Raw genomic sequence first — 25790 nt, forward strand, 5'->3', positions numbered from 1 at the left:
CTTTCTGCATGGACCAGAGCTGGTCTGCGTCCCTGAGGTGCGGACTATCGGGCTGCATTTCATCCAGACAGAGTCCTGTCCGGCAGAAGAAACGGTCCGACCTGGCAAGTAGTGCAGATTGGATCGTCTTCTCCCGCAGTAAGGCATGTGCGCAGTAGATAGGCACGGTCCCTTAAGACCGAGTTTGTGTTTGTGAAGGTAGTGGGGGCTAACAACATTGAGAAGCTAACAACCGCCTCGACATCCTCTTCGTGAAGGGCCCTCGTAAGAACCAACGCATCGGACAGATCACAGCGAATCAGCTCCCTCGCCGTTGAATGCTTCGCTGGTTCCGAGATTTGATAATTGCTGCTCGTTCCAAGGTACGGACTGTCCGATGTCAAGTGGGAGCTTCTTGTTTCAGGACTGATGGCAAATGCCGCTGGTGTGACCTGAACCAAAGCGACCTCGAGACCAAAGGGCTTTGATAGGCTCCTAGGTGTCTGTCGAAGGACCACCGACCCCGATAGAACGGGAACGAACGCCTCAATGTCCGAGCTTGAGCAGTACCTCATTGATACATCTGCCAATTCGAGTATGGAAGAGCCCATGCTTGTCAGTTGGGTCATGGGTGATTGGGCTCGCCTATGGGAAAGGCTGTGGATGACGGGAATATTTTAGAGCAATAAAGCAGAGGCTCATGGCGCAGTTGTGTGACCGCCGGAGGCATATTTATAAAAATCCATGTTGGGATCTGTTGAGCCTTTGGATTATCGGACAGCCGCCGACCTTCCTGATCGGGAAGCCAAGGATCAGCAGCATACAGTCGTATATCAGTCGAATATCAAATCATATAATTCCACTAAATCCTGGCCGGCAACAGCTAGGAATAGAATACCTTGAGGCTCGAATCCTCCACATGGTTTCTAACCAACTGTGCGTTATAGTGCCTCGATATCGCACTTCTCAAACTAGCCCAGTAGTGTTTCAATACGAGTGCAACGAGATGGCTGTAACTTAAGTAGTGATACAAGATGATTAGCCAACCGTCTCTTGTGCGCCAACGGGGACATAGTGTCTGAAACTGGGGTAACCATAGTTCGGGGGATCTAAAATGCCTGAGCAACGAGAGTATCGGAATTACTATTAATGCGCATTAGGAAAAGAAGGTCATTTGTTTCTACACTGCCCACTAGGATCAATGGGCCGAAGAAGAGCGCGAATCATGATTGATGAGGTGTTTAGCAGAGTGGAAGACGCGTCGACGCGGCAGCGCGTTTTGTTTGACTATCAGTGGGACCGACTATCACAGGGATGGGTCGCTACGTATGATCGATTGGAATAGAGTGGACTGAATAAATGAAGAGATCAATAGAATGAATTAGGGTGGATGGAACAGGAAGACCTGGGTACAGCAGGAAGCATTTTTGTGGGAATACTGCCTTGAGGTATCTTACCGGAAGATGTGGTTGGCAGGACTTCACTTCCCCGGTTTACATAACCAGCCGCATTGGGAAAAGCCGCCGGAAGGTTGGCTGCATGTTGATAGGCCAAGGAGAACCTCGGCCAGGTCATTCTGAATGGCCGAGGTCAGAGGGTCCCCACCTGGGATAGCATCTGAGGATTGAAATGTTCTTAACTCTCATTGCAGGGTAACGGTGGCTGTTTAGAACGCAGAGCGAGCCAACTTCTGTATATGCGCTGGGTGTTTTAGATATCTTTCTTGGAAGGGGATGTCTTCAGTCGTCGAATCCTGTAGTCTGCTTGTGCGAACTACCATGCAGTACTCGAAAATATACAAGGAAGATACGGTATCACCTAGCAATTTATAATTATCGAATATGTTTGCCGGTGCGGTTGTGCGCTGGTCATAATTACATGGCTCCTCTCCAAGTGAACCAGAAGGTGCATCAAAGTGCACGTACAGTTCCGGGAGATAAGTCGGGAGGAACTGGGCAAGACAGTAGAACGCTAATCCCCTCCAGAGCCCCCTGGGACGCATTCGAACGTAGCGAACTTTGTCGTTTTGGTTTTGGAGCCAAATTCGCAAAGTGCGGCGTTCGACTTTCAGGGGCGGTTTGTGCTGAGTTGGGGAAGGGACCTATAACAGTAGTGAATTGCACGATTGGGCGTAAAGCTCGATAACCATCAACCCGTCTTAGCAATGTGGCGGGCCTTGTCGCAGGTTATTCGTGATTGGCTACTGGAGAAAGGGTGCTACTGACAATAGTTGCGCGTTTAGACGGGGCAGGTCTCATAGAGCGTATGGTCGGTACTCGAAAGGACGTTAGTGATTTCTCTATCGCGTTAAGTAAGATAGTGGTAATATGACGGGAGTAGGCTGGTTCATTGCCACTGGATTCTCGGCGGACGGTGGTGTCATGTTTGGTCGAATGTGATGAGGTGTAGTCGTCGGAGCCGGAGCTAGTGCTAACAGTCGGTGAGGGGAGGGAAAGGAGTTTGTGGGTTTTGGGGGGTTGGGGGTTCTAGATGGTTCCGAGGAATGTAATAAAGCCGGAGCACGCCGCAAGGCTCGAAAAGAGTTGTTAAAGGGATTAAAACCCGGGAGCAAGGTGCGCGCTTCTGGCGGACTCCAGTCCATAGACTAATAACAGAAAGAAATGGCGGGACTAGTTAACACTGGAACCCAGCGGAGAGGAAGATAGTTCGAGATATGAATTAATAGGACCCCAATGAGATCAAACAGCCCAAAGAAGAGGAAAGTGGAGCGGCAAAGCAGGAAGAGCGCATATGATGAAGCACGGTAGCAGGGAGGTATTTATGTCGACAACCGTAAATCAAAAGAAGAATTTATTGAGGAGTCAGTTGGCATAGTTCCGATGACACCAGGCACATGAGCAAGCAGGCGGACAGAGCCGGTGACATAAAATAGTGATAAGCACGAAATGCTGGAGCTATAGAAAGCAAATTAGCTAGGTAGGCAAATAGCACAAGCACTAAATTGGCCAAAAAGAGGTATCAGAAGTGTATACAAGGGATCACAAGTGTAAGAAAAAGCACCGAGCAGGATCAACGTGAGAGAGCAATGAAGCCAAACCAAAACGGGAAGCATTTGAAGGCCAGTTGCAAAGGTACGAAGCAGGAGAGAGAGTCCAATAAGGAAACACTGGCGGCAACCAAGGTGAATCGAGAAATCGCCCATTCTTGGGCGAATCAGAGGCAGGCGAGAGGCAAGTTTGGTAGGCCAGCTTTCGCGACAGAAAGCCGCGTCCCTCACGTGTAGACGTGGCTGAAATACCTCCTTTCATTCGGTCCTCGTTTCAGGGCATAAGGTTTTTTTAAACAAGGGTAGACCTTGTGCACGAAGGTTTACCCTTCCTCTCACTTCGTTCGTTTCAGGGAAACATGATGTCATGTAATATTGTATATCAAATTTGTACCTATATTATATTGTACAGAGAGCTATACTGAGAGATACTCTGTTTATAAGGGCCCTGCTCGGATAGTCACTTCCTTAACATAAGGTATGATCGGAGACTGCATTAATAATTCTCTACGATTTACCTTTACAAAATTAAAAGGAAATGTAGAATAATAGTATCAAATAGAAGCAGCCTTTGCATTCGCACAACAATGGAGGGAAAGTTGATTATAGGGAAAACCTAAACCAAGGCGTTTGAAAGAAGGATCCTGGCCAACCAAAGCCGCAACAGCCGGGTACTCATGAAGACAATATCTAGAAGGATGGAAGATGGTGAATGCGAGTCAAACGATGTTCCGTCTCACTGCGGATAAAGTAACTACGTTCATAACGAAAGGCCCCGACCCCCAGAACATCCATATCTATCCATATCTTGTTTCGGAGGGTAACGATGCTATATAACCGACATACACACCCTGGCGTCCCTCATATACTGCCAATCTATGTAGACTATGATTAGGTGTCAAGAATTGATGTGGCAACTCACATGTGTTTATGCAAGGACATTTCGATCCGCGCACGAGGTGCCTAAGGGCTCATCATCAGCATTTGCAGCATTCCTGAATATGGATATTTACCATTGGGCATTGAAGATTGGTGTGCTGATTAGGATCCTTGTGCGAGGGCGTTTTGATCAGTACGAAACTCTCTAAGTAGATCAATTATGCAGGCCTAGCCTTTATTACCCACTTTCATGAATCAGCTATGATCGTATCATCATTTTTCTTGCAATAGTCTTTTCTCAGTTTATTCCTAAAAACACAACCAGAACGAAGATATCAATAAAACGAAGGTATTGACGGTAATTTTTTTGAGATCAAGCACATCCAGGTGTGTCCACAAGCCAAATACGGGTTCGTGCGCAGATTGGCGCCTTGCCATTAGGGTCTGGAAATAAACCTGTTTTGTCGGAGGGGAATGAAATCCCGCTACGGCAGAGACTTGAGCCGTGCCATTTTAGTCTCCAATCTAGCGAGTCCATATGCGAATCTTCAAGCATCATTGCACCGAAAAACCTAAAAGTAATATGTCTTATCTCTGAATGTTTCTGCCACGCTGCATTCTCTACTACAAGCGCTTGGCTCACCCGTATCTGCCAGCATCGTACTCTCGGACACAAAACATCGCCCACCGTAAGATGCAACAGATTCGAGAAGCGAAACTCGATGTATACTTGTGGTCTTTGTTTATGACTGTCTCAGAGTGCGGGCTTGAAAGTCATCGCAACACAATCTGTGGGAGCTGCAGGGATATAGCCAATGATTCGGGTTCCCTGAACGGCATTCCGTGCCTTGAAGTTTTAGAGGAAGTTTGGCTAGAAGATCACTTCCTAGCGACTGGAGCTCTATCCCATAAATGACACGCGGATTCAATCGCGTTTTCTAAATTGAGACTATATCTGCCTCTATGGAGCTTGGCAACTATGAAAATGAACGAACGACGATGGTCGAACATAATGAAAGCCAAACAGCACTGAATAATACGTGGGCAGTGTGACGCTCACAATACTGCGTACAGTGGCTTTTTCTATTTTAGCGGTAGTGGTTTTGATGTCCGCTGGCTTTGATCTCAGTTAAAGTGCCTTTACGAAGTGTCGTTGTGGGCCTGCCAGGTGTCCAACGCGACCTTCCACCTTCCCTTTACGCCGGAACCTGCGTACTACGTAACACACTAGAGTTGCAGCTCCGGAATCCAATCTCTCCACTGATGCAGCCACATCTGCATCATCGGGACATCTACCGGACCCAGAGAACGTATAGCCGTGCTGTACTTTTGCGCGTGGGTCGTGTCCGCAGGAAGACGCACCCAGCCGTCATATTTGGTCATCGCAGTGAAGAAGTCCAGTAGTTGTGCTGCTGGCAGCTTATGAAGAAGACCCTGGTCGAGACTGCGGCCAGAAATATGGGCTCTCAGACTGCCTACCCATTCTTCTAGGGGCACAATTCTTGCACAACACGCCTGGCCCACTACGTGAGCCAGTGGCTCCCAGGAAGCAGAGTGTGGGTTTATGATGTGGTAAACTTCTACACTTGTGGCAGCGGTAGCCTCTTGTCTCGCGCGGGTGATCTGTGTAATGGTTCGCGCGGCGACGTCCTAACAAATCAGCAAAAGACAACCCGCCGGGGCAATCAGGGAAGGCGGGGTGGTACTTACAATTGGCACCCAATCCACTGGAACAGGACCCAGGCTATCAGGCAGCTTACCCATGGTTTGGGACGTCCGTATCAGCGCAGGGAACCAGTCCCGCGGTGTCCACATACCGGCTGGGGCATGAGTTGGACCTCCCAGTTGACCTACACGATGAATTGCAACTGCCGCCTGTCTTTCTCTGGCAAAGAAATCACAGAGCACCTCAGCTGCGAACTTCGACTCTGCATAGCCCTGGGAAGGCACCATCGACAGGTCATACAGGGTTTCTGTGATACAGCTGCTGACGGGCTGGGTGTCTGAGCGGCCACTGACGGTGGCAACTGAGGAAATAAAATGGAATGCCGCTCGGCGATGTGAGCTTTTAACCAAGTCCAATAAGCGTCGTGTCCCTTCCAGTTGTGAATGGAAGTTCTTCAACGGTAGGTTGAAGTTCACCATCCACGCATTGTGCAGCACAGCATCAACACGCTCCCGAATATGGTGGTAAGTATCCGGGGCGAGACCTAGATTTTCCTGGGCTAGGTCAACCTGCCAGAACTTGATCCTGGAAGTCTCCAACAGCCAACCGTCGGTTAGTCCCTTCTCCCGGAAACTAGAGAGCTGCCGCGCCTCGGCGTCCTTGGAACGGTTGAGACAGTATATTTGGGTCACACTAGGATCCTGTAGTAATTCATGCAGAAGATAGCTGCCCAGCTCACCAGTTGAACCGGTCAGAATCACTGTGTGTCCACGTAGCGAAAGAAGTTTTGCCTGAGACAAAACAACATAAGTCAATTGATGTTCTCGTGGCCAGTATGCCAAGGCGGAGGTGTTTTGGCCCAGCTCGTTAGGACCATGGATTTGCTGGAAAAGTGCATTTGCAAGGCGTCGGACTGTGCCATGGTCATAGATAGACGCACTGGTCCACGGCATCTTCGCCTGGATAGATGGATCCAGACTGTGAGCTGCATCTTGTAGTCCTTGGGCAAGCTGAACCATCTGGAGGGAGTCCATCCCTATGGAAACGAGGTCGTCATCAGGGCCAACCTCGCAGCCTCCTAGGATCATGGAGATACTATCTTGAATCCACTGCTGAGTAGTGTCCATACTAGATACTTGCGGTTGTCCCACATGCCCGAGGACAGCTGGAAAACTGGTTACAGAACCATAGAGACGATCCAGAATATCTTTATAGAGGCGGGCTGTTTCTCGGCGGAGCAGGGAACCCTTAGGAGATAGTGCAAGTGGTCGATCAGGAGAGGCAAATACAATATTTCTGCGGTGAATCTGCCCATGAGCCGGTAATAGATTGTTTGCCTGGTCAACAAGGGTCTCCAATGTCTCCCGTAGCCACCCAGGGGTCCATGTGGGAGGAAGCTCTTCCCAGTGAGGCTCCACTATCAGGGAAACTTGGAAACGCTCCTGACCGAAAACGGCAGCGCGGTGGACAATAGGGTGTGTTTCAAGAAGGCGCTCAGCATCGATCGGGTTAAGTTTTTCGCCGTTACTGAGAACAATAATATCATCTGCCCGCCCTTTCGAGCGCCATAAATTAGGTTTGCAAGGATGTGGCTCGAAGAGATCTCCCGTTCGATACTCATTGAGATGTGGATAAGTATGGAATATCCCGTGGTATCGACGCGAGGACGGCCGTGGGATGACCAATTCCCACAATCCATCACCAGCTTTGTCCATCCGGTGGCTGAAGGCTGGGTTCCATTCGAAGAATTCCCAATCTGCGGGGTCCTCACAGAGAAGAGTCGGTATATACCCTGTCTCGCTGCTACCTATTAACGTCTGCAAGCGCAGGTGAGCCGAAATCGCATTTCCTGTGGCAGTGGCCATCGGTGCACCACCAAAATTTATGGCCGACAGGCGCTGTAGATATTGACGTCCGTCCTCAGACATCCAGAGGCTTTCTAAGACATAAGGAGACAGCAAACCCCAACGGGGTGGATTGGGAACCGCCATGATGCGGGAAAAAAGGTTTGCAGTCAAGGGTCGGTCTGGCGCCAACAGAAAAGGTGTTTCGTAAAAGATGCACTCACACACGCAGACCACACCCATAAAATGAAACATGGGTCCATGGAAGAGCCGTACTTGACCGCGATGGCTCAGGAACATCTGCGCGCTCTCGCGACCGCGAGGAACGGGAAGGCTCTGCATTTGATCCAGTGTAGAGACGTAGCCATGGGTTAAAACTACTGGCTTAGGGAGCCCCGTAGTTCCTGAGCTATGTATAACAATAGCCGGGCAGTCTTCTATACTGTTGAAGTTTTCTTCGTAGGGATACCGGGTAACTGGAGAGGGTGCGAAGATTTCCCGAACAGGATCGATGCGCCATCGCTCCATCCCGAGGTCAGCGCAATCAATTTCAATACGATTGACAACCTTCTGTAGTTGGGGCCGCTCACTTCCATCAACGAGCACAGAACAGTGCGTCTCAGAGAGCAAGTGATGGAAGGCAGGTTGCGAGTTACGAGTAGATAAAAGTAATGCCTAGGCTACCTGTTAACAGTTCTGCAGCCAGCAATGAGTGAATGTATTACCGCGTGACCTGTCTTCATGCAAGCCAGTTGAAAGGCTGCATATCGCAGGTCGTTCGTCCCAATGTATCCGAGGATTTGCTGCTTCTTTGTGCGGAGTCTCTGGTCAATCCACCAAGCCAAACGATCTACAGCATAGCCCAAGTGCTGGAAAGTGATAGGATACCAATCGCAATCAGGTTCTTGGGAGCTCGGGTGGATGCAGTACAAGCGATCAGGATAATGCGCCGCTTGATGCTCCACCAATTGAGTAAGCAGACGACCTGGTTTATCAGCAGACTCCATACCAGACAGAATGTGTCCAAATGTAAAAAGTTGTGTTACAGAATCAATAAAATTGTGAGTGGGGTGGGTTAGCAAGACTTGCACTCTGGAATATATAACCTATCGATGCCCGGATCATTACCCCCAGATGATTAGTATTCATGGATTTGCACTGCAAGGAGCATTGCGTACTGGTCAGTACGTCAATATTAATTACTGTCGTTAGCGCCCTTGCTTGAAACGACTTATCCACCTGCCTGTTACATTTTCACCTGCTTGTCATGGTTAACCAGTTTTAGAAAACTACACCGTACAATCCACCATCACCGCTGAGGTATTTTCTTATTGTGCGTAAAGGTGCATAATTGGCCTCACTAGACTGGGATAAACTCTCGGCATTCAGGAAGCAGCCCTTGATCAATCTAAATATTTGGGTTGTTTAGGGGATGGGTTGCGTGCGTGCGTGCGTGAAAGTCGAAACGATGACAGTGTGAAGAGACAAAGATCCTCCAATTCATCTCCTGAAAAGGTCAAGAGATATATAGGCGATCTGGGACTTCAATTAATGCGTCCTACGTGACATTATAGCAGTAAACCTACGTAGCAGTGTGAAATGTAATACGCTTTAGTGACATTTATTTAAGTACTTTAGAAACCACATTATGGCATTCGAGCATAGCGGTCTTTCGAAAACTGTTCACTGGCATGCCAGCTCACTTTGCGCAATTATCCACTCCATTGCAGACAAGACTCGTGTAACTTCTGGTTTTGACCGTGGAATATCATGACCACTTGTGTGTTGGATAGTCTTTCTAATCTTTGAATCGCAGAAAGATTCCATCATTAGCCCACAACTAGTCAATCCGGGCAAGTCTTCCTTTCCATGTAGATGAAGGGTGGGGATTCGAAAACGTGTATTGAGAAGACCGGGGTGCAAAGGGCACGGGATCTTATGTCGCGGCCGATCTAGATAAAAATTGGGTGACTCGCGCGTTACGGAATAAGCTCCTTTGACGACATTTACAAACTCTTCAATTGCTAAGCGAACCGGTTCAGGAAGTTGTGCAATCCGATCATCCTTCCCAGACCGGAGATATCGCTCTTGCTCCGCTGAAAGGGAGCCGAAGACGCATCGACAGTAACTTTGATCCGCGGCGCAGGGTATGGTAGGCGAGCAAAAGATTGCGAACCGAAAAGGGAGGGGCTCATTTGGATGGGCCGCTGCGTGTTCAAGGACATATGAAGCCATAATTGCAGCGCCCTGGCTGAACCCTAGCACACCGGTAAAAGGACCATGCTCGTCAATGGCCTCCTCGATCAAATCGTGGGCTGCACCAATAGATTCCGCATCAAACAATCGGGACCAACAGTAGAATGGCCCTGAGAAGATTTTTTCAAGTTCTGATATAGTTAGTTCATTATAAGAGATCAATATGAATCCGACTTCAGTTTTACCGGGACTAGCAGCTGGGCATTCAGTCTCGCTCTGGAGGAAATGAAACTCCCAACTTGGATCGGCGCCTCCCATTATCCCCGAGAGCTGATACTGCATTATTTCAATATTGGTGCCATACCCATGGAGGCAGAGAATCTTCATGTGGTCGCTCATATAGTTTGGATAGACGATGATTGTTAGGGCTACAGTTTTCCGAAAAATTTAGAAATCGCACGATGGTTTGCTATTTCGAATAACAATATTGAAGGCGCCTTTAGTTCCCAAACGGGGACGGGGATTTATAGCAATTCAAGTGACACTGAAACACCTTCGCCGGAATCACCTGCCAACCCGCGAGGTAGATCGATCGGATGGGCTATATTGACGCTCTTTCGAGTAGGACAACCGGTAAGCACAAGATAAAGAAAAGCAACGCAGGATGTATGCAAGTGAGGTACGGGCGATGTAACCGTCTCCTGAATAGGAAGGTCATTTATATCCTCCTCCCTTGCTCTGATTATTCCTGATTTCCCGCTTCAAGCGGTAGCGTTCAAGCGACAGGCCAATTCAGACGACCAGTTCCAAGGCATCGTATATGACATTACGGATTCGGTTGCCAATAGGTGGATCATGATGGCCAAAAGCAGGATGGGTGCCTAATTCATGCATCCAGGGCTGGTTACTCTGTAAGTAGATTGTTACGAACCGAAGGCCCGAGAGTTCCGCGAACTGTATGGCAGCTGAACCTGTGACGTCGGCATCACCTAGATAAAACTCTTTGCGCAATTATCATTAATTTTGTCCCATAACTCTTCTGAGGCCTGACCTTCCTGGTTTAGCAGCTGCAGGTGCTGGCACAAATCTGATCGCATGGTAGTCATCCCTACATCCGAACAGGCTACCTTGCAGTGCGCATCCATTCCGATAGCCCGAATCAAAGGCTTTCTTCGTGACAATATACCGCGTAAACGCGCTGTTTTGGGGAATATCAAGTTACAGCAGTAAACGAAGACAAGCCTGCGGCCTGACCTCCATCTTGCTTGGCTTGTAAATCTCCCATCCGACAGCTTGAACAATACCGATATAGCAGAGTCAACGACAGCTTTTATGCAGGACCCAAGGTCGCGTCGGCACGTGTTCCCAATCAGTCGGATTTCTATATCTGTGCTTTGAAACTGGCCATGTCTACGCGCCTAAGCCTTCAACAGGATGTAATGGTCAGGTAAATCAGGAATAGTGCATCATCTGCGTCGGAAGGAAGATGACAGTACGCTGAGTGGTCATCTCAATTGGTTATCGGATGATGCATAGTAGCCCTTTTATTGGTAATTGTGTGCTGTGGAGTTGATTAATTCCTTTTCGGCTTTTAACACATCTGAACGAAAGCATATTGTCAGTCTGTCTGTCGTTGACATCATCTATTATGCAAAGAGGAAAGGGATGGTTCATGGAGAATGTTGTATATCATTCCAAAGAAAGGTTGATGAATACATCCTTATAGTATACAATCGTAAATACCACAAAGGAATTGATGTCCCTTACATTGCCGACTAACCTGCATTTAGCTAGATTTGGCTCCCGGCACTCCACCTCCTCTCATAATCTGCGCAGATTGTGGCAGCAGGAAATATCACCAGGCTTCTCGCATCGCTATTATCCTGCGTACAACCACATTTGGCTTCTTGCATTGTACATCTTGCGATATTCTGTGCTGATAACGGTAACAACAGCTACGATGAGGCCACTCCAAACCTGTTTGTTGCGTCGAAGGATCCACCCTGATTCAAGGAGACGAGTACGTTACGGGTATAAGAATGAAGCCTATATAGGAAAAATCGAAGAAAGACATTTGATTTATTTTAATACCCCAGCAAAGCATCCTGGAAAACACCCTAGTGAGACTTTGGCAGCATAGACCTGGTAGCACTCTGTCATCGCCGACAATGTTTACAAGCGTCATGGCCGACGGACAGTTCCCTTCTTCTGAACCTATTGCAATTATCGGAATGAGCTGTCGGTTCTCAGGTGAGGCATCCTCTATCGATGGTTTCTGGGAAATACTCCGGTTGGGCCGTAAGGAACATGGCCGTGTTCCTACAAACCGATACCATGCCTCGGCATGGGAGCATCCCAGTCATGAGCGGAAGGGAGCAGTATGTCATTCGCGTACTAAGCAACTATAGTGTGGTTGTAATAATAACATTGTCACGGAGATAGATCAATCATGACAGTGGTTTCTTCCTGGCGGAGGATCCGGCTCGATTTGACGCCCCTTTCTTCTCCATCACGTCTAAAGAAGCCGCAGGCATGGATCCTGTTCAGCGTCTCCTTCTCGAAGTGGCGTATGAAGCTTTTGAAAACGGTAGACCTTCAATCCCAGGCCAGTCGATGAAATGTATAGCTGAATATATGCCCCAGGCGGCGTCCCCATGGAATCCCTTCCTGGCAGTGCCACAGGTGTCTATAGTGGTTGTATGACCAACGACTACGAATTGCTATCAACCCGAGACATTATGGACATGCCACACAACTCGGCCACCGGCAATGGAAGGACGATGCTAGCGAACCGTCTTTCATGGTTCTTTGATCTTCGTGGTCCAAGCATTATGCTAGATACGGCCTGTTCCTCCAGCTTGACAGCACTCCATTTGGCCACCCAGGCCTTGCGAAGTGGCGAGTGTAGTATGGTAATGAAACGTGTACCTCTCTAAAAGCAATTTTATGGCTGATAAAAGTAGGCGATGGTCACCGGGGCTAGCTTGATCTTGCACCCAAATTTCACGCAGCGACTGTCGTACATGCATATGCTGAGCGCTGATGGGATCAGCCATTCCTTTGATGCCCGAGCGAATGGTTACGGCCGCGGCGAGGGATTCGGTGCAGTCTTGCTCAAGCCGCTGTCCAAGGCACTGGAAGACGGGAACACGATACGAGCCATCGTCCGTGCTACCGGTTCCAACCAGGACGGCCGGACTCCCGGAATTACTATGCCTAACGCGGAAGCTCAGGCTGACCTCATTCGTGCTACCTACCAACGGGCTCAGTTGTCTACACGGGACACCGCATACTTTGAAGCCCATGGAACAGGAACGGAAATTGGGGTATGTGCTTTGTTTGATTAATCTCCAGGATCTGGTACTGATATCGTCCCACAAGGACCCTGCCGAGTTGTCGGCTGTCGGGGCAACATTCGGGGTGGAACGTCCGTCCGGACATGAACCCTTGTATGTAGGGTCCGTCAAAAGCAATGTAGGCCATACTGAAGGAGCTGCCGGCGTGGCGAGCCTGATCAAGGTGGCCCTCTGTTTAGAGAAGGAAATGCTCGTCCCTAACGCTGGATTTTCGCATCTGAATCCCAGGATTCGCTTGAACGAATGGGGCCTACGTTTGAGCGATACCACCATGCGGTGGCCGGCTCATCTGCTGCAACGTGCCAGTATTAACTCCTTCGGCTTCGGAGGTTCGAATACGCACGCCATTCTGGAAAGCGTGGCTCAGTATCTTGGGGCCATCCAGAAACCTAGCATTGATGTTGGTCAAAGAATACCTCAGCTCGTGGTGATTTCCACCCACGATCGAGCTGGTCTAAATCGGACAGCCGGCAATTGGAGAACATATCTCGACTCTCACTGCGTTACTAAACAAAGACGGAATATGCTACCTGACCTGGCGTACACTATGGCCAAGCACCGTTCCCAAATGGGATTCCGGAGTTTTGCTGTGGCAGACTCAATTGGGGATCTTCGAGACAAGATGGCAGCCGGTTTGCCCAGCTTTCCGCGCGCCAGCCGGAATAATATGCCGAATTTGGCTTTTATTTTCACCGGCCAAAGTGCACAATGGGCCCGTATGGGGATGGAATTGCTCAAAAATCCCGCATTTGCGGAGAGTTTTGATCGCAGCCAGCAGGCACTCCAGGGTCTAGGTTGCTCGTGGAATCTACGCACGGAGTTAGGCGCTGAGGCCATCACAAGCCTCATAGATCAGCCTGGTCGTAGCCAGCCGATCTGCTGTGCCCTACAAATTGCGTTATTAGATGTGCTCCGTAGCTGGAAAGTGTCGCCTAAGGCCGTCGTTGGCCATTCGAGCGGTGAAGTAGGTATGTCAACCGTACTCATCTCGCTATTGTAAGTATTGCCTTCCACGTACTGAGCTGCATTAGGAGCCGCCTATGGTGCTGGTTATTTATCCCATGAGGATGCCATACGGATCACATACTACAGAGGCCTGTTCTCCCAGAGAATTGCAGAAGACGGGCCCCGCGGTGGCATGCTTGCTGCCGGGATTTCCGCCGCCAATGCGCAGGCTTATTTAAAGACTCTTCCTGAGAGGTCTGTGGTTGTCGCATGTGTGAACAGCCCATCCAGCGTGACGTTCTCTGGTGACATAAACCAAATAAGTTCGCTTGAGAAGCGCCTACAAGCAGACGGCCTATTCTTTCGCAAGCTACGTGTTGAAACTGCTTATCACTCACCGCACATGGAAGGGTTGGTGGATGACTATTGGGAGGCAATCAAAGGAATTAAGCCACTCAACTACTACAATGATTCAGTTGCCATGTTCTCATCTGTGACGAAGGAGCGGATCCAGTCAGAGGACCTCGATGCGGCATACTGGGTCCGCAACCTGGTTAGCCCTGTAGAGTTTGCAGAAGCTGTTACAAAAGTCATTACAATGACTGAATCCAAAAAGGGCCGCCGTCGGGAAACGCCTGTGAAGTGGGCGGCATTCCTGGAGATTGGACCGCATGAGGCCCTGAAAGGACCGTTCAATCAGAACCTCCAAGAGGCCAACCCAAATCTGGCCTCTGTTCCCTACATAGGCCTAGTGCTGCGTAAACAGGACGCACAGCGAACGGCCATGCAGGCCGCCGGCCTACTATGGAGTGTCGGCTATCCTATCGATGTGGATAAAACGAACCGGAGCCTCTTGGACGGCAAAGAACCACAAATGGTACAGGACCTTCCCTCATACGCTTGGAATCATCAATCTAGCTTCTGGCACGAGCCGTTGGAATCGTTCCGGCTACGGCGGCGTGTGGAAGCTCGCCACGATCTGCTCGGGGTGCCATTGGATTACCAAAACGACCGTGAGCCGCGTTGGCGGAATTTCCTGCGCTTATCCGAGCAGCCGTGGATTGCGGATCACGTAGTTGCCGGCTCCATTATATTTCCGGCAGCTGGAATGGTGGCCATGGTTTCCGAGGCTGCTCGCCAGTTGGCCGAACCTAAGAAGTGGCTAGAGGGGGTCGAGTTTCAAGATTTGGAGTTCTTCCGGAGTTTAATGATCCCTTCGGATGATCGGGGCATTGAAGTTCTTCTTCAAGTCCGGCCCCACCCTAGTGTGCCGGGGTTGCACGAATTTGGTATCTACTCCCTGACGGAAAATACCGCCTGGGCCCAGCACTCGAAAGGTGCCTTTTCCTTGCACTACGGTGTGGAACATGGGGTGATAAGCGCTGCAGACTGGGAAAGTACTGTGCGCCGGGTGCGAAAGACTCAAGGTACAGCGAGGGAGATTGAGATTGAGACCGTCTATCAGTGGTTGTCAGAAACTGGGGGTGTGATTTTCGGGCCTACCTTCCGGTCTATGGTTGGCGCGTCCTTCGACTCCAACTCACCCCGCGTATATGTCTCCGGAGTGGTGCCAGATACCAAACTGACAATGCCATACGAGCGCGAATCTCCATACTTCATCCACCCTACCACCCTCGATGCTCTTTTTCAGGCTGCTGTGATCTCATGCTCAGATTCCCTTTCCAACCAAGAGGCCAATATCCCAGTGGCAGTGGACCGTTTGTACCTTTCGACAGGCTTCTCTCTACAACCAGGCGACAGGTTCGCCGTGTTTGCGGAAACCCACCTCGAGAATGGGATTTCGCAATCGGATTCCATTGCCTCCGATCCGTCCTGGAAGCAACCAGGCGTGGTTTTGCAAGGAGTGAAATTGGGTCGCGTACCCATGCGGTCCAACTCGTCTGAACAGACTACAGAGGTTCCACAGAGCCGTTTCTCGACTCCGGAATGGGTAGAGCATCCTGATTCCTTTTCCGGCCCGGAAGCACTCTTATGTTGCCCTGGCGGACTGCGGGGTTGGGTGGAGAAAGTATGTTATTCATGCGGAGATGCCAGAGTGCTCATGGTGGTTAGTTCCCACTGTACAGAGACGGTGATCTCAGCAGTTGAATCCTTCCTACCTAAAAGCGGCCGACGACCCTGTCTACAGCACCTCACCGTCATAATCTGCCACCAGAACGAGGAGGAGTTGAGTGGTCAGGCCCAAGCAGTCGAACAGGCTCTACCAGGGTCCCAGATACTGCCAGTGGGTTCGTTACGGGATGTACAGTCCGCTCTGCCGGGTTCAATTAAATACCATGCAGTTACTGTGGACCATCCGCTGGTGTGGAGCGACGACAATATTATTCCACTGCTGGAGAACCTACCCACAATCTCTGAACGGAGTGCCTGGGTTGCCATCCGAGCACCTTCTGCAAACCGCGATGATGCTTTAAAGCGCGTTCTAGGTAACGCAGATTGGGAGGTATGCGGCTCGATCCAGGAAGCAAACTATCTTCTCCTCCGTCGTCGTATGTCGCGTGCAAAGTTAGATCCGGTAGTGTATATTCTAACAGCCGGACGGACTGATATCGCAGCTTCATTGTTGAACGAGCTTGGGAATGTCTTGGGACACCTAGGTGCAAAAATGGAACTAATCAACATTCACAATGCGCCTGATATGTCGAAGAAAATGGTCATATCTTTAGTAGAGCTGTATCGTCCGTGGACAGTGAACTGGAATGAGAACGATATGAAACGATTCCAGTCCCTACTGAAAGCAAAGTACCTTCTCTGGGTGTCCCAGTGCCCCCACCATGAGGCATATGCGTATGCTGCTTCCGAGGCCACGTCCGGTCTTTTACGGGTGATACGCAACGAAAATCCCAACATCACCCTACCGCAACTTCTGGTCGATGAGCAAGGTAAGAAGAACGGGAGGAACCTGGCTTACAGCATCACGCATGTGCTACAGCTCACGCTGGTGCCTCTGTCGCGATGTCGCGATTCTGAGTTTTATGTGCGGCGCAGTCGCCTGCTTGTACCTCGAGTGATTGCGGCCAAACCACTTGATGATACCATGGAGGCTCTCTTACATGGACAGCGCCCTGTGTTCACGGAGCTTGCATGTGACCAAAGACCGCTACGCCTGCGGAACAGCTCCGCACAACTTGATACTGCTGTTTGGGAGCCGGATGACCGTCTGGAGAATGTTTTGAACGATGACGAAGTTGAAGTGCAGCTGCAGATGGTTACCCTCTCCGAAAACACCGGAGCTTTCGCTCTCTCCCCCGAGGCGCGCATTGAGGCTGTAGAAGCAGTTGGAACTGTCCATCAGGTCGGAAGGTCCTTCACCTCAGCGTTTGCTGTTGGAGATGGAGTCCTGTGCGTTATCCCGGGTGCTACATTTTCCAATGGTATAGCCACCAGGATGCGTGTCTCAGGAAGCTCAATCTTGAGGCGCCCAGCCGAACAAGATCCAGCGCAATCTGTATCTATGCCTGTGGCATATTCTGCTGCTCACGCCAGCCTTTTCGGCAGCTCTGGGTCTTCGCCCTCGTCTGCCCTGATTGTTGGACGAATAAGCCACACGCTGTTTGCATCTATAGATTGTGCTGTAGCCACGGGTTTGCGGGTGTACATAGCGGTCGATGACCAGGAAGCGGTTAACAAGTTGGGCTACAGCTACCCCACTCTGAAAGAACATATCGTCCTTATTCACCCGAGCTTAGTGTCTACGATCTCCCGCTTAACTAACAGGCAAGGAGTTGACATCAGTGTCTGCTGTCTAGGAGGAATTGTGAGCCGCTTGGCTGGATCTTGCTTGGCCCCGGGCGGTCGACTAGTAGATTTGAGTGGGAAAATGGATCTATCGGCTCTACCTCAGAGACTGATTGACCGCGGATGCACACTCAGCTCGTTGCAAATGCCGCACATGCTCCGTAACTCTCCTCGTCAGTTCCAGACCCATCTTCATCAAGCGGTTGAGCTTCTCAGTGGAAACAATTCACTGGGAAATTTGTACACCTATCCCATCTTCCCAGTCTCGCAGCTAGTGGACGCCATAACCTATGCACGAGATATGAGCACCCGAGTGATTGTCGATCTTCAGGCCGCGGGCAAGGTACCACTTTTGCCAACCTTGCCGGATCCCGCCACCTTGAATGCGGATAATACTTATCTTCTCGTCGGTGGGCTGGGTACCATTGGGCTCGCACTGGCTAAGACGCTGGCTCAGTGTGGTGCCCGCCACCTGGTTTTTCTCAATCGTTCTGGAGCCACCCAAAAGGCACAGCAGGCAGCACTGATTGAGTTGCAGGCACAAGGGGTGCGCACTGATGTTGTTTGCTGCAACATTGCCCGACGGGAGGACGTCGAGGGCCTCCTAGCCCAGGCAGAGGAATACCACTGGTGCGTACGGGGTGTTGTCCAGTGTGCGACTGTCCTAAAGGTGAGTTCTCCAACGTGCCTTTTTTTCAATACAACAACTTAAACTACAACAGGATGCTATGTTCGACAGAATGGGATTTGACGCATGGAAGCAATCAACTGAGTCAAAGATCAGAGGCACATTAAACCTGCATGAAGTATTAGGTAACAAGGACCTTGATTTCTTTGTAACTCTGTCTTCCATTTCGGGAGTGATTGGGAACATGGGGCAGGCCAACTATGCGGCAGGGAACGCGTTCATGGATGCACTCATGATTTGGCGTCGTCGGCACGGCCTGACGGGCCACAGTATTAACATCGGGCTGGTTCCGGACGCCAGCGGAGTGGGCGACGTAGCAGAGTCGCCTGAGAAACGACGGCAACGATACCGGCACGTAGAAGGTACGGAGATTGAGCTATTTGATCTCCAGACGCTATTACGGGCAATCGTTCTAAACCAGGCTCCTGTTCCTGCACAGGTTATTGCCGGTATGACGGATATCCTGCCGCGTGCTGATAACTCGCCCGCCTGGCAGTTCGACCGCAAGTTTGATCATCGAATTCGGGTAGTCGCCAAAAAAGATGAGGATGCTGGTGCGGCGTCCAAGTCTGGCACGCTGCTTCGAGGGGCACACTCTACTGATGAAGCTGTGGGTCTTGTCAACCAGCTTCTACAGGAATATCTAGCTGGCGCGATGGCGGCTGCGCCTGACTCGATTGACCTTGAACTACCTTTATCAGCCCTTGGTGGTATGTATGATCTGTCGTGATCACTCATCGAGTTCTAACTTTACTTCTCTGTTCTAGTTGACTCGCTCAAGGCGGTGGAGGTGCAAAATTGGGTAGCTCGCGAGTTGGGAGCCGAGTTGTCTTCGTTTGAGTTTCTGAGACTTCAACCGGCGAAGGCTTTAGCCGAGAAAATTACGGCGGCAAGCTCATTTATTTCTCCTGTGGAGTAGCCTTCAATAGAGCAGGGTGGCCTTTTGGTAAACAGACCTAAGCAACTGGGGCCATAGACGAAGTGAAGTTAGCGTCTCGCACTTTTCATTTCTAGCTGTACCTACGAGTAAGCAACTAAACAGGGATAAATTTATCGACGTAACACATGCTTGCTTGCTACTAAACCTCATAAAGGAATTGGGATGTCCGGCGTGCTATCGGCGCCATATATCGCCACTTAGTGCGACTGACAAGAAGGTGAGCTGCTCCATATGACTTCCTCTCCTAATGAATCCGGTGGTGATGGCGCTTTAGCCATTTTCATCAGGACAGGATGTCAGTCCAACCGCTGAGTTATTATATTAATTTGGCTCTCAAGTCTCAATGCTCGAACTTGAGAGGTAGCGATTAGCCAGTTCAGGGCTCTTTCGAGGGGCTTGACCCCCCGCTCCCTTATCTGGGTCTCATCACGCTTTCCGACGAGGTTTTTGTCCCCATTGAATAACTCGTCTTCTAGCTCATGCGGCCATCCCATCATAGCACCAACGGATGTGAGTCCCACCTTGTTCCTGTTGTGATTCAGAGGAAGATTGATTGTTTTATGCAATCTGAAAACATGAGGGTTTATATAAAAGATTAATAGATTGATTCCCGGTCAACGTGATTCAATCCGGAATAAATTCCATATAGGAAGCCGTATGAACTACTTGATCGAGCCGTGATTCACAACACTTCCAATCATGCCACCGCCAAGCTCTGGTGATCGGATATCATGACTAATGTCGAATACTAGTATAGACACACGAGAGTAGCGAATTATTAGCTTGATTCTGGACAAGGCCAGGTCTACATGAAGATAATTGCGGTCCATTTGCACGCCTATATACAGTAGCGTGACACCAATCAATAACCTGTTGCAGTAAATCCGACTAGTTGCTTCAAGGATGCGTTGCCAGCGGCAGTATAATGCCAATCGTGGCCACGACAGCTAAATAAAGTACACTCTCGGTCTCCTTGGCTTCCCGGAAGATTAGTCAAGTCCGCACAGATCTATGCCGCGTTATATTGACTGAGAGCCCCGCAGAATCCCTTCTGTAGCTTATTACCCGTCAGGATGGGTTTTCTTTCCTCGTCTATTTTCATAGTAAATGGAAACCCGGCTCATATCTTTCGTTTCGAGTATCATCGAACGAAAAGGAAGATATTCAACACTGAATACGAGGGCCGGATATCTAGTACGTGCAGTGGCATAACGGTGACGGTACGGGAGATGCACTGCTTCACCCGGGCCAGGATACATTTTAACGGTTCCAACAAAGAATAGGACACTATGGCCATTGCTCGAGATCCAAGATATTGCGTGCGCAGTAAAATCAGTTTTAGTGCTCCACGGTATGGAAGCTAGAAATCGTACGCACGTTCAGATCATGCCCACTGAAGGGGCTCCATCAGGATTGGTTCCAAGTCCTCCAAACACCATGTCACTGAAAATTGCGTACTGAAGGGGATATCACTCCCTTGCGCATATTTTAATCTCATCTTTACTATGTCCATGCTTTTGAGCGGATATTCCAAGACCCTAACCATCTTCCTTCAGAAACTAATACAGGTACCCCGCTCAGTTTAGTGAAATCGGTGAAACGACCGGAGGTTATGTACTAACATTTAGTAACATGGACCATCTTCCCTATCGGGTCAAGTGCATGGTCTGGGCTCCTTTTCGAGAGAATTTAAGGCCATTTGGGTGGGGTGAGGATCGATCATCGCGGCTCCACCAGGTCAACTCGGGCAGATGTTCCGACCAGCTTTACCATTTTGCTAAGTTGCCGTTGACAGCTGCTGGTCTTGCCCATCGTCCAGAGGATCATGGCACGCATTAGCTCAATGGTGATCTTTCATCCTTCTTTTTCTTAGTTGGGGAGGGGGGAGCCCGCGGGCGCGGGCGGGGATGGTTTCTCCTCTTTCCATTGATGGTTTTGCTCAATGGCATACTGCACATGGGGGGAGGGTTGGACTAAAGGAAAATCTCATCGCACTGGGGCGCACGGGTGAAACGAGCGAAACGAAGTGAGACCTTCATTCCCCAGGCCACACTTCTCTTCTTCCATTGCCTGCTCTGTTTCCATTACGATTTCACCTACTAGCCCTCTTTCGTACCTCTTACCTGATTTTCAAAATCAAGTCATTGTGGCGTAATTTGTCATAGACACCCATCATCCGTCAACAACAACGAACCCGACCAATCTATTGTTTGTGTATTACGAGGACAGGACGATGAGCATGGCCCACTCTGTTAACATAACCGGTACATTCTTACGACATCCCCTGGCCTATCATCCATCAACAATGTGTACATAGAAATGCTTATGTCGAAACCTCGGTGTTCTCCGCCCCTCCTCTTTTTAAGCTTGTCGGGGAAAGAGACGTTGGGGCCGGCATTTCCTCGCACGGGATGGTGCAGGTTGATCATTTTAGATCTGATCAATCCTCAAAGAACCAGCCAGGACCTAAGCGTACCAAGGCTCTCATGGCTGGCTGATGGCATGACCGGACAAGGCACCGGCTTACAACTCACCTTCTCCATGGCGCGCTAGTTTGGCGTGCTGGTCATGGTGGCGTTCCCAGGTTCTTTTATGCAGATCAAAAATCAGGAGGAGCGTGGGGTCCACCCAGAACCTGTTCTTGAATTGGGTTTGAACTTTCATAGAGCCTCAGTTGAATAGGGAAGATCCCATTCTATCGTTCGTGTCAATCCCAGAATTACTGTTATTACCAGGGTTCACTCTGCTGGTGGCAATTCAGGGCACCAAGCCCATTCAGGAGGCCCAAGCGGTGGTCCGGGATGACCCATTATTATGCCACCTCTAGTGGTCAATATCCCCTGCTGCTATGTTAATCGTCTGGCTCTTTAATTATACCTAGGTCCACAAGTTCACTTGTCGAAACGAGCTATACCCCAAACTGTCACCAAGTTATTCCCCGAATTGTAATCGGGTTTGCCTAAAATGGGCATTGCGTATTTGTGCGTGGAAAGCTTTTGGGCGATGCTGGAGCCCTCTGATCCTGAAATGAATCCACAATGGTGATTGCTGTGCCTCTACTGTCCGTCCCAGATAGAAATCCGTCGGAACTTCCTTATATCATGTTGGAATGTCACAGAACTACCCAGAATTTCTCATTCTGCCATGTTATGTATTATGTTCATCCGATATAGCCTTCGTTTTCTCCTTTTTACTACACTATTTACTTGGGTACGGCCAAGTTATGTTTTTCAGCAGAAACGAGAAAGCCTATTCTCCAGTAAAAGATAGAATCTTCACGTAGATCAACAGTAAAGCATGCTCGTGAGACAAGAACATTTGTCTGCCCACCGTATCTCAGCTTACGAGTAGTAGCCCAAAGGATGAGTCTGCTCAGTGTCTGCCAGACCCAGAAACCTTCTCCCTCGCTGCAACAATCGACCACCTTGACGACGGACTGGCCATATCCATCTGGAAATACGCCGACAATGGCCACCAGAATATACTACTCGTCCACCATTCCGAAAAGTCCCGGTATAACCCGTGTATCACATCGTATGTTATGTATGTAGTACTGCCTACGGTGTCGCTCGGTGTGGGTGGATAATACAAAACCCTAATAACCGCGCTTATGGTGGATCCCACTATGCCAGCCACTCACTTTCTAAGATACTGGAGAACAAATGCACTATTTTAGCAAACATCTAAGATCTTATTATTCTCTCCTGAACAATGCCACTGTTATAATCCCCAGAGACAGTGATGTCTACTACCTCAACGACCTAGGGACGCAGTCATCAAGTAAGTGCACGCCACTCGATTTCCTTCCCACCCGTTCATTCAGGTATTTTGCTCTGTAATTTTATGACATCACTACTCGTCCTAATAATAATAATAAAAAGGTAAATTATACTAATAAAGTACAATAAATAAATAGACAAATGAGGTAGTAAGCCATATTGAGTACCATACCAAGCGGAATAAACAAAATATGGACTTCTCTTCGGCTATACGTACGAAAAGGCATGCATGTATTTTGCCCTCAGCTTGGGCTAGCGCCGGTCAGCAGCGTCCTGATTATCCGATGGAGCAGTCTTTAGAAATGCAGAGGAGCTGCCATTTGCCACATACCCTGGTCCTATTAATCGCCGATCTCGATATCACCATCATAGCCCAGCAGAGTAGCATGACTCAAGAGGGGCCAGCTTCGAGCCGCTTCGATTGGAACCGGTTAGAACATGGGTCAACATGCTCAGGAACTGCTCCCATTGGACACGATAGTTGATCGATTTTTAACACATTGCCATGGAAGACGCGAAGTGTACCGCTTCTTCCAATAAAACTACCTTAGTATACTAGCACTACTCCGCATGCGTCAGGATATTCGAGGTGAGAGAGCAAATATTTCAAATTCTCCTCCTGCAAATCAGCCGTAGTGTATAAGCCGTTCACAGGCAATGAACTGAGTCATGACCATGCAATGAACACTACAAATACGAGAACCACGACTCCTTGGCTTGACGCATGGGGGTAATATATTTGCAGGTCTACATACAGTAGTTCGGTACCGATCAAGATCTCACCACAGGGGTATCCCAGCAGCTACCTTCCTTACTAGGTCAAGTGCATGCGCCGGGATCCTTTTCCGCGAGACTCAAGGCCGTTTAGACCAGCAAGGATCATCGTGTGGGGTGCAACGTGAGTGTCCAACCCAATTCGCCCATTCACCCTGTAGGGCAAAGGGAATGGTTGGAGACGCGCGTGTTGATTCGATCAAACGTAGTAAGCGCAGCGAGGGATAGGTTTGGCTAATGATAGCTCTCCAGAGTTTCCCTTCTGCTAGGCTAAAGTACGATGAGTGAGATGGAATCCGTCTACCGGGATAATCCTGGCTGCTAGTAGAGCACTATAATCAGTATTTCCTGGAATTGGAACGCTTATGTAGGTCATTTGCGGCACAGATAGCGCCACATCCTTAAGGGCCAACCCCCCTTAGGCCAAGTGGATCGATGCGGGGCTCGAAATGAGAAAGCTATTTCTTTGCCGAGAACCACCATACGAAAAAGAGATGGGAAAATCATAAAGAAACGGACTTAAAGTGCTACAGATTGTTCACCATGCGTGGGATAGACCGAAGGGAGGGACCAGCAAATGTATGCATGCCAGCAGATATGACGAAATAGTTGATCCGACAGGTATTGTGTACCAAGTGACAAGCTAGTTTACCTCGGGCTCCAACCGTTTGACAGTCGGTAGGTCTGCCCATGAGAGGGTCATGGCACGCATTGGCGCCATGGTGATCTTTATCCTGGCTGATCCTCCTTCTTTGATGAACAGGGATGTTTCTCCTCTTTCCATCAGAGGTTGTTCTTCATAGTACGTACATATCCTCCACATTGGTGGGGTATCGGGGACCAGGTGAGAATCCTTCCGCCCCGATCTTGACGGTGGGGTAATACCAGAGAAACGAAGTGGGACCTTCATTCCACATTCTCTGATCTACTTCCACGCTGTATTTTGTTGTTTTTATTCCGATGTCAGACCGATCGCGATCGCTCATTCCAATTTTCTTCCTTTTTTTTTAATATTATTTATTTAATTTTTTTTTTAGCCATTGCCGTAATTTTAGGGCATACTAATATTTTTAATTAATAAACCCTTATTCTCCATCATCAAAACGAAGCCTAACCAATCTATTATTCACGCATATTAACAGAGCAAGCTGATGGTTATAGGCCATTATATTAAGATAGCCGGTGCGCTCATGCGCCATCTACTCCAACCGAGAGGATCCTACTGTCTAGTTGTCGATCGTGCATGGCAGCCGATCCGGATCACTCATCCAACAAATTTGCAGTACATCGCGGTGCTTATGGGGGATCGTACATATCCTCCGTGTCTCCTCTTTTTGACTCGTCTGGGTAAGAGACGTTGGAATCGGCGTTTCCTCGCACGACTCGGTGCAGGTGGATCCCTTCTAGGTCTGCCGATCTGCGAATATCCGTCTAAGGGCTAAGCACACTAGCCAGCAAGTGGCTGGCTGATGGCATGACCGGACCAGGCACCGGCTTACAGCCCGCTGCCACCACCCCGCTAGTTTGACGTGCTGGTCATGGCGGCGTTTCCAGGATCTTTTGTGCAGATCAAAAATCGGGAGGAGAAGTGTGGAGTCCACCCAGAACTTGTTCTGGGATTGAGTTTGAACTTTCATAGAGCCTCAGATGAAGAAACATAGGAAGATGTCCGAGAGGTCCAAATAATGAAGGAGGCTCCATACGATGTACGATGACGACCAAAACAAGTAATTAGCAGAGTTTGGCTTATGAGAAAGGGTCTCCTGTCTGTCTTTGAGTGATGGTAATAACGCAAGTACTGTCCACGAATACGATATCACCAACGGCTGAGGTTCACAAAGATCCGTGGTACTTATCGCAGGGTAAATAAAAATGCAAAATGTAACAACTGAAAAAACGCTCGCTTGGTTACCTGTCATAAAGGCGATGGAATTAGTAAATGTGTGGCGTTATTGAAAGAATTATTCTGGCCACTAGT

The 25790-nt window shown here is 49.3% G+C and overlaps 4 protein-coding genes across 4 annotated transcripts; 1 reads left to right on the plus strand and 3 right to left on the minus strand.

Annotated features, from left to right (window-relative positions):
- Positions 1–5092: 5092 nt before the first annotated feature.
- BDV59DRAFT_211796 (uncharacterized protein) lies at positions 5093–8382 on the minus strand (the record flags this gene model as incomplete). Its single annotated transcript, XM_073695878.1, has 3 exons — positions 5093–5515; positions 5576–8050; positions 8101–8382. The coding sequence occupies 3 exons, from the start codon at positions 8380–8382 to the stop codon at positions 5093–5095; spliced, it is 3180 nt and encodes a 1059-aa protein (XP_073542615.1).
- Positions 8383–9058: 676 nt separating this feature from the next.
- On the minus strand, positions 9059–9958 carry BDV59DRAFT_196943 (serine hydrolase FSH; the record flags this gene model as incomplete). Its single annotated transcript, XM_073692805.1, has 2 exons — positions 9059–9762; positions 9817–9958. 2 exons carry the CDS (start codon positions 9956–9958, stop codon positions 9059–9061), a joined length of 846 nt encoding a protein of 281 aa, XP_073542616.1.
- A 1796-nt stretch (positions 9959–11754) lies between these two features.
- BDV59DRAFT_211798 (polyketide synthase) lies at positions 11755–19306 on the plus strand (the record flags this gene model as incomplete). Its single annotated transcript, XM_073695879.1, has 8 exons — positions 11755–11949; positions 12014–12158; positions 12215–12483; positions 12535–12897; positions 12953–13895; positions 13959–18301; positions 18354–19029; positions 19087–19306. The coding sequence occupies 8 exons, from the start codon at positions 11755–11757 to the stop codon at positions 19236–19238; spliced, it is 7086 nt and encodes a 2361-aa protein (XP_073542617.1). The 3' UTR covers positions 19239–19306.
- A 7-nt stretch (positions 19307–19313) lies between these two features.
- On the minus strand, positions 19314–19880 carry BDV59DRAFT_189777 (uncharacterized protein). The gene has a single exon (XM_073691665.1). It carries the CDS (start codon positions 19754–19756, stop codon positions 19556–19558), a length of 201 nt encoding a protein of 66 aa, XP_073542618.1. The 5' UTR covers positions 19757–19880; the 3' UTR covers positions 19314–19555.
- Positions 19881–25790: the final 5910 nt, after the last annotated feature.

The sequence above is a fragment of the Aspergillus ambiguus genome, assembly GCF_047715705.1.
Source record: "Aspergillus ambiguus strain CBS 117.58 unplaced genomic scaffold BDV59scaffold_76, whole genome shotgun sequence".
In the NCBI taxonomy this organism is placed as follows: Eukaryota; Fungi; Ascomycota; class Eurotiomycetes; order Eurotiales; family Aspergillaceae; genus Aspergillus; species Aspergillus ambiguus.

Excerpts from the sequence above, each read along its gene's own strand:
- BDV59DRAFT_189777 (XM_073691665.1), bottom strand. The coding sequence starts at position 19,756 with ATGATGGGATGGCCGCATGAGCTAGAAGACGAGTTATTCAATGGGGAC.